This window comes from Limulus polyphemus, unplaced genomic scaffold (assembly GCF_000517525.1).
Source record: "Limulus polyphemus unplaced genomic scaffold, Limulus_polyphemus-2.1.2 Scaffold813, whole genome shotgun sequence".
Classification (NCBI taxonomy): Eukaryota; Metazoa; Arthropoda; class Merostomata; order Xiphosura; family Limulidae; genus Limulus; species Limulus polyphemus.
The window spans coordinates 239,947-249,168 of NW_013666423.1; the positions used below are offsets into that span (position 1 = coordinate 239,947).

Here is a 9,222-nt window from a genome sequence, read left to right on the forward strand (position 1 = left end):
AAACAGCTATTATGTGAATGGAAGTATGATATTTACATCAGTTTTTATACATTTTCAAAGTACAGTTGCTAAATATAACGATAATTAAACAAATAAAACACTAAACAGTAATCATGGGGAGAAACTACAGCAAGAAAACCCAACGGGGGAAAAAAAAAAAGTAAAATCAGTAATATGAACATATTAAAAAATGTATAATGTGTTTGTAATACTGATTTTACCTTTTTTTTTTTTTCCCTGTTGGGTTTTCTTGCTGTAGTTTCTCCCCATGATTACTGTTTAGTGTTTTATTTGTTTAATTATCGTTATATTTAGCAACTGTACTTTGAAAATGTATAAAAACTGATGTAAATATCATACTTCCATTCACATAATAGCTGTTTTCAATTTGTCATGCCCTCTATATGCTGAATTTTTGCTTGCCACTAGCCTTGATGTTCCCACCTACCTTCACGTGTTTATATATGTGGTATAGCTGTGCTGTAGCATGCCAATGAGCATGCGACAACCCTCCACCAATAGGAGTGTGACACCTTCCTAGCCTTGCTGGCCTGGCATGGCCAAGTGGTTAGGGTGCTTGTGGTTTTCAGGTTTGAATCCCCATCCCACCAAACATGCTTGCCCTTTCAACTTTAAGGGTGTTATAATGAGATGGTCAATCCCACTATTTGTTGGTAAAAGAAAAGCCCAAGAGTTGGTAGTAGGTGGTGATGACTAGCTGCCCTTCCTCTAGTCTTTAACTGGTAAATTATGGATGGCTAGCACAGATAGCTCTCGTTAGCTTTGTGCAAACTTCTAAACAAATCAAATCTAGCCCTGCTGATTCCTTCTATACTGTACTATCATCATTTTTCAATTTGGCATTAACGAGTGCCATTGTACAAAATGTAAAAAAGCTATCTTCTGTTCCACTAAAAGAGTTCCCAGCAGATATGCATGCCCTTCTTTTCTCTATGTGGGTGCATTTATCTTCATCAAGTTTGTCCTTCCATACATGTTTTGTTGTTGGGATCTCTTTGGCAGGAATGCCCTTTTGTAACATGTGCATTTGCCTACTTCTTTCCTGAAATTCTTTCACCCGGCTCCCTTCTTGCAGTTTTTTGAGACATTCCTAATACATTAAGAGTCTCAGGTGGAGGCAATGCACCAACAATAGCCCTTGTGTAGCTTTGCACAAAATTCATAACGAACAAACAGTTAATAAATCCATAATAATGGAATCAGGAAAAAGAACCAGAGAGAAAAAATCTAATTCAAATACACCAAATACAATATTACAAAAATACCTTTCAATATCAGTAACAATATCGAGTGATAAACAGCAATAATTCTCTAACTGTTTTATGATTCTCTCTCTTAGTGAAGCTTCTGGCATGTTATTTATTCACAAAGTAGGTCATGAAAGTACAACCTCATGATCATAAATTTACATACTTTTCTGCTACATTGATAGTATCTGTACATCACTGCTAGGGAAGCTGGTGTCAGTTTCATCACACATACATATTTACTTAAAATACAAATGATTATGTAGAAGGTGAGCTAGCATTTAATGCAACTAAAAATTTATAGATAAAGTAATTTATTGATAAACACAACCATAATCATAAAAAAAATAGAATTTGCTATCTCACATTGAGGCATCCTTTCATGGCTGATTCTTGGGTTCTTTAAGTGCTAGCAGAAGGTCTATTTCTTCATTTTTTCAATCTTCCATTATCTCCAGTTCTCATTGTTTTCTCTCCACTTTCTTTTCAGCATATCTCGGGGAGGGGGGGGTTGGATCTTATGCAGATGGTCATTCACTCCAGGATAAGCAAGGTTGATGTCTTAGATGTGCTTACTTTCATGTTCCCATTTCTCCAGCATCCTGACATTAACTTTGGTTTGTTCATGGGGGTCGGGTGTTTCATTTTTGTGCTTTCGGTTTGGCATTGGATTCATATGTCTTATGTTGTATAGTCACAGCCTTTGCCCTGGGACTGCAGTTTCACCTTACATGTATGGATGACTACTTTTGGCTCCTTCTCAGCAAGCCTCTCACAACCATACCCATCTCTTTCTTCAGGAGGCGGCTTGTTTGGGGTGACTTGCCAAACTGAAGAAGTCATATCTCAGCCTCACTCAGCATCTTATTCATTTGGGGGTGTTTTTCAACTCCTACCTCATCAGGGCCCAACATTTTCCTCTACATTTGAGGAATATGGAGAGATTGGTATCCAAAGCCAAGACTTCTCCTTCTTTTCCTGCATGCGAGGTTCTCTCTCTTTTGAGGACCTGCACTTCCATTGAATCCTTTGTCCCTTGGTGGCCCAACAGAAACAAAAGCTTCACTTGGATTTATTTTCTTCTTCCATGTCTTGATCTGCATCTCTTTAACATGTTTGCTGCCATGTGCTTCACCATTGAGTCACCACTGACTTTTAGTGTTATGGACCACATGACAGACTGATGGGTCAGAGACAATTATGTTTCAAAACCAAATTTCTGTTGTGGAATATGAGTTTGGGACACTGTGACTACACCTCTTGAATGTTTAATTTTACTTATACTTAATTTATTAATACTACTGGTGGCAGTGAACATGTTAAGGATATATCTCTGACAGGATGGGGGGCATACTTGGATTTTCAGGAGATAGCCGATCATTGGTGGTATTTGAAGCTACCCAAAACATCAAGCTTTTGGAGCTCCTGGCTGTTAATCAGACATTGGATCATTTCCTGTCTGTAGTACATGATCCATTCAGACAATTTGACCCTTGTCTCTCATATCAATCATCAAGGGAACACCCAATCTTATTTGCTTTGTTTTTGAACACTGGATCTCCTTTTCTGGATCCAATTTCAACAAGTCAGACTTCTTGCTTTTCACATCCCAGGTGCTCTGAATCTTTTAGTAGATCGGTTCTCTTGTCCCAGTGAGATTCTACTGATGGAGTGGTCTCTTGCTCCTCAGGTGTTCTGGTGGTTATGCTTCCACCTGGGTAACCCCTTATGGATACCTTTTCCACCCACCAAAATAACCCTTTCCAAAGTTAATGTCATCGAGTTTGTTGACTCACATTCAAAATTTTATTGAACTACTAATTCATGAATTTATGTTAATAAGTTTGGTATTAAACTGTAGATTATAATTCAAATTTTACTATTATACATTATTGAATTTTTTAATCTAAAAGTAAATTTAAAAAAAAACAGTTAAACATAAATTTTTTTGTGTCACATAGTATGTTGAATGCAACACTAGTTCAAATTAGATGTTTGTGATGTCAAAATACTAAGTATATAGTTTTGTATGAATTAGGAACTCAAATTACAGATATTGACATGCTACAATATAAAATAAGAACCTCACATCTTTTCTATTTGCCCCAGATATTGAGCATGTACTGAATCAAACACAGTGGCCCCACTCACCTCTTTCCAATTTTGGAAATGATCCCTTGTATACACTTACATGACATGTGAATAACCAATCAAAAGCTCAGAATGTCCCCCTAGTGGCTTTCTCAGCCATTTTAAAATGTTTGAGTGCCATCTCGTTCTTTCAAACCAAAATTTAAAGGAGATAGGTTGTGTCTTTAGTGTACTCGAAATTTCATGTTTATTTGGACCGAAATACAGCTTAGTTACTAAGCTTGATAAATTATAATGGAATTCTATGGTATCGATATAGTAATTTATGATTTTTTTAGGTTATTCAACTCTATATATAAAAGCTAAAGAAAATTATTTTATTTCATATCCTCCACGTGTAAAATTTTAAAAGACTTAGCAACCTACGTCAAGCAGCAACCGAATACAAAGATCGTAATTAGAAGAGATAATTGTTTGCTTTACTTTTTATTTACTGTTATATGTTTTAAGAACTTATTTCTAAATAGTAATAATCTATATAAATATATAATGTATAATAATTGAAATGTGACTATTTTACAAAATACTATTCTACTAAAACACAGCCAGAACAGGCCACTCTGTAAAGACTAAAGGTCAGTTTTATATATTGAATACAGTAACATGAGTACACGTGCCACATCATTGTGACTTCTGTATTGTTAGCCAGGCATGACTGAAAGGTCAATATAATAAAAATAATAGATATATATATATATAAATGTATAATGTTATGAGATTTAAGCTATTTAGTGTAAACATTTATGTTTTTGTTTTATAATTTGTTGTCATTCTAGAACAAAAGAGGCATAACTTATATTTATTTCATAATTTTTTATTGTGGTTACAAGATTGGTCAAATTTACCAAATCTGTACAGAAATTCGTTAGTGAAAATAACAGATAAAATACAAAGTTTTTGCTAAATATTTTATAACTATCTGGACATTATAAAGATTTCGCATGTGAAATTTGAAAATTTTCTTATGCACAAAAGTATTTTTAATCTTGAAATGAAAATTTCTTTGCATGTTGGATAGGTAACATATGAAAAGAAAAAAGGCATGAGAAAAGCATTGCTTAACAAACCTTAAGACTTGATAAAAATTTAATATTTTGAATATGAAAGCATTGTAATGTTTATTGATAATCTGCCAAATTGCATTAACATATGCTTACTAATTTAAAAGTTATAGCATGAAAACTATAACAAGCACAAAAGGGTTACTAGATCGGTCCTAGGGACCGAGCCCATGCTGAGGGAGATGATAAACTTCTCCTCTTCTGGTCTCCAGTTCTGCATTCTTTGGCTCTGGCTGTGTATGCATTCAGTCAGCACTGGTCCAATATTTACCTGCATGTCTATCCTCAAGTCAGTCTTCTTCCCTGCATCCTCTCACTTATTTAAACCACTGTGTATTGAGTTCTTCTCATCACTGCATTCTGGCCAGCACAACCATGGTTTCCACTCTCAAACTGCCTTCAGTCATCTCCTCCCATGCTGCTTCCTCTTTCCCAATTCCTTCTCTGGCAATCTCATTCCTCCATCATTCATCCAGCCATAGCCATACTCCAGCGTTATGCATGAAATTTGGCTGGTCTCTTTTGAGACAATCCAGACTCTCTCTGCAAGTGGGTTTCCTTCTTTCTTGTTCTGTCCACAATTCTTCTGTGCTGGTTTACCAGCATAAATGACACATTTTCCATTGCTGGTCTTTGCGTCATGGCTTCTTACCTTCTTAACCAAATGTTTGGCACCTTTCAGACTATTTTACTTGGCTGTTTGACAGTGGATTATCTGTTTTTACCATTGTGAGATATAGAGCAGTATTATCCAGTACTTTTCGTTTTTCCCACTTCTGCCATATTTTTCCTCTCCTGTTTTGTTCCTTTTGCTTTCTTCGTAATCCCTGTCCATTTACCCTACCAGGTGGGAATCTCAGTGTTGTTTTTCGTACCCTTACTCTCCCCCCCCCTTTTGAACCTTTAGCCTCTTGCTCTATGTACCATTTCTTCCTCAAGACTTATTTTTTTACTCCTCTCTTCATGTGGATGTTGTCAGTCAGAGCTCTTTGCTATTGATGTTTCCCACTTTCTTTATTATAATTTATATATTCTTCCTTATCTATGTCATAATTTTTTCATGAAAATCTTCATGCCAAGTGAAAGAGAGAGCATGCTTACACATATTTCCATCTATATTCCCAAACTGATCTTGATCATTGTCTTTGTCCAGTGGGATCTCTACATTGTTATGTTGCCTGCACAGCTTTTTGTGACTCCCATTCTTGTTTCTCTTTATCCCTTGGAGTATGGGAGTCCTTGGCACTTATTAGTTCCTAGCCACTGGGGTGGTGGATGAGGGAGGCTTCCTCCTGAGTTATACCACTTCCATTCAGTCGACAGTAAGGCAGTGGTTTTCTGTCAGTGTAGATGGTGAGTACTCTCCTCCTACCACATACTGGAAGACAATTCTCAATGCTGCCTGCTTTTGGACTGGACGAATCCATCACATGCAGTCTACCCCTCCAACTGGCTTTTCTCCATCCTACCACTGTCTGGATGTTGGATCGGTGTAGGACCAGCCAACATAATTCTTCATACATGTGTTTGGTATGGGCCCTCCTTCTACTGTGGATCAGATGAAAAATTCCCGCTGGCACTTGGTTTTGAACTGGAGTTGACCCACTACATTTGCATTCCCCTTCCTACAGTGCCTGGTGTTTATTGTGTACTGAGTCTTCACACTTGTGCCCTGTCTAGGTTGTCAGAATGGAAGTTGCTTTTCCTTTCTGTTTCCTGGGCTGAAGGTGAAGACAGTTGGGACCTTCCTCCTATTGCAGAACAGAAGACAAATATCTGATGCTGCCTCATTTTGGACTGGAGTTAACCCACAGAATATGGTCTGATGTGCCCTAGCCACTCTCCTCCTTCTGGCTTGTCCAATTACATATTGGATGAGCATCTTTTTCCATCCGATCTAGCCACACTTATCTTTAAAACAAGTAAAGATGTATACCTGGTACAGATGGGGTGCTGTCTCCCTTGGCTGTGACCATATACATTATGATGTCACACTCCATGGGTTCTCTTCAGGCACCTTCTGAAGAATGCTCATTTAGGTAAATTTTGAACCAGTTTCTCCACCATTTTAATTTGGGATTCAAACAATTACATGAGTGGAGGTAAGGTATTGTATTGGAAGCTATCATTTTCCTACACTGAAAATGTATTTCCAACAGATACTTACTTCTGCTCACACTTCTCAAACATCCTCACCTCTTATGGTGTGTCATTTATATCTAGTCTCGAGGTGATGATAGTACTCTACGATATAGAGTGTCAGCTGTGCTTAGAGGATTTGTTGGTGAAGGGTTGTTACATGCTCAGTTGCATGCTACAGCACAGCTATGTCCGGTGTAAACTTGTGAGGGTAGGTGGGAGCATCAAGGCATCTCTGTGGATGTAAAACTGACCTTTGAAGGTACTACTAACATGTATGATATTGTTAATTTTTAACTTTAAGTGGCTATTTTGTTTCTAGGATGACTATACTGTCGAGCAGAGAACGTACATGTATTCATCCTCGTGTGTCTCATTCAACTAATAAGAATGAAGGATGTAAAGAACTTCTTGATAACCCTGGTGTGAGTAGATCATAACTGGCTCATCAAGAATAGTTTTTACTCAACTTTTGAAACGAGTCTTTAAATATTCATAAAGCAACTTCCTGCTTGTATTGTGTACTGAACATATAACAATGTTACTACTGTACATTTTTTTTTATTCATATACAATAAACAAAAAAACTGCTCATGTTAAACAAAGCAGTTCTAATTCTCATTCTAAGCCCAAGTTTGAAAAAAATGTAAATCCTAACTTTTTCAAAGCCTGTCAACAAAAAATATTACAGAATTTTAACCATAAAATTACTTAGAGTAATTATTTAATTTTTATTTTCAGAAATTATACTTAATTTAGTAACTACTTTCATTGTCTTGTGTGACTTCAAATAAACTATAAAACCTTCTATGATTTACTCAGTCAGTAATGAATTACTATTTTTCTGTCTATCAAAGCATGTTTAACTAAAAAGTATCTGTGATAAGATCAAAATAATCCCATCTTTGGTCCATTTGTTTTTGAACAGGGAATATCTTGCTCTTTTTACCACAATCATCCTAATGTAAACCATGGCACGCTCCAGTGTTATGGTCATAACACAGGCTGGGATTTGGAAGATCTTGTAAAACTGGGAAGAAAAATCAAAGTAAGTCTGTTAACTTCTTAGCATGTTTATTTCCTTCAAGGTTAGAGCTGGATGATTAATGGAATTTACTAATCAATTAGTCATTATACTACATTTATCTAATGGCTAAAAAACAAAAAAAAATGATTGTGCTCAGATCAGTTGACCAAAAATCTTGCAGCAAATCATTTTTTGATACATGTGATGAGCAGAGCACAGCCAGCCCATTATGCAACATTGTGCTTAACAACAAACAAACATAATGGCAATAATTGAATTATTTGGATAGTTTGAATAACTGGAAGCCCTTATTTTGTTTAATTTTCTTGAGTCATGACAATAATCCTTTTAGCTAAGTAGAATTGAATTAATAAAAAACAATAATGGAAAATTATTATGGCAATATTTATATTACTGGATAGCTGAAATAACCAAAAACAGTATTAATCAGAACTACTCATTTCAGTTAGTTTATTTTTTTTGTAAAATTAATTAGTTTAATCATTATTTAAAGTTAATTCCCCAACTCTATTCAAGAGTTGTTTCTATCATATCAAGAATTACTAATGAGGTGTGTTTATGTACTAAATTACTTGTGGGTTTATGACTATTGGTTGCAGGGTCCTTAATAAGATATGAGTCACACAAGAAATACAAGTAAAAAATACCATTAATATTACAATTACTCCCATTAATTATTGCTGGCATTTCCTACATATCTTTATATATATTTAGAAAATTACTGATTTCACCCAAGTTTTTGGTCACTTATTTACATTAATTGTTGTAGCAAGCAAAAACAAAATTACTCAATATGATGCAATATGCATACTTCACCATTATTGAATATTACATAACAAGTTTAAAATTTGAGGGTTAATCGAAGTATGACAGGCCCTATTTTTAAATAGAATAATTTTCTGTTAGATTTATTTATTGTTTTGATTTGAGGAATTGTATGCACCTCTGTAAGATTCTCACATTTTACAAATTATGGTTGTGGATCAATAATATTGATTGATTTATAACTGAGAAATATGTAAACCTGAGAATTGATTGGACGAAAGTAATATTTAAATTAATTTTTTATACTGCAGGCCTGTCCTTACTTTGGAACACGGAATTTAATGAAAGATGCCAATATAATTTTTTGTCCCTACAACTATTTAATTGATCCATTAATTAGAGCAACAGTAAGTATTATTCCAACTATATCATTGATCTATTACTTAGAACTATGATAAGTAATATTATGACTATGTAAATTGATTCATTAATTAGAGCTACAATATGTGTTATTACAACCACATAATTGGTCCATTACTTAGAGCTACAATAAGTATTATTATGGCTATCCAATTGTCATTAATAAAAGTTAATATAAGTATTATTACAACTACATAATTAGTACATTACTTAGAGCTACAATAAGTATTATTATGGCTATCCAATTGTCATTAATAAGAGTTAATATAAGTGTTATTACAACTACATAATTAGTACATTACTTAGAGCTACAATAAATATTATTATGGCTACACTGAGTGGTCACAAGTAAATAAACACCTAATTTTTC

At 34.9% G+C, this 9,222-nt stretch overlaps 1 protein-coding gene across 1 annotated transcript in view; it reads left to right on the forward strand.

The window, feature by feature from the left end:
* The window catches only part of LOC106460671 (Fanconi anemia group J protein-like), a 74,448-nt gene that overhangs the window by 33,415 nt on the left and 31,811 nt on the right, over positions 1-9,222 (forward strand). The window contains exons 9-11 of the mRNA XM_022387431.1: positions 6,942-7,044; positions 7,548-7,667; positions 8,744-8,843. Coding sequence (XP_022243139.1) covers positions 6,942-7,044; positions 7,548-7,667; positions 8,744-8,843 — 323 coding nt within the window. The remainder of the gene's footprint in view (positions 1-6,941; positions 7,045-7,547; positions 7,668-8,743; positions 8,844-9,222) is intronic.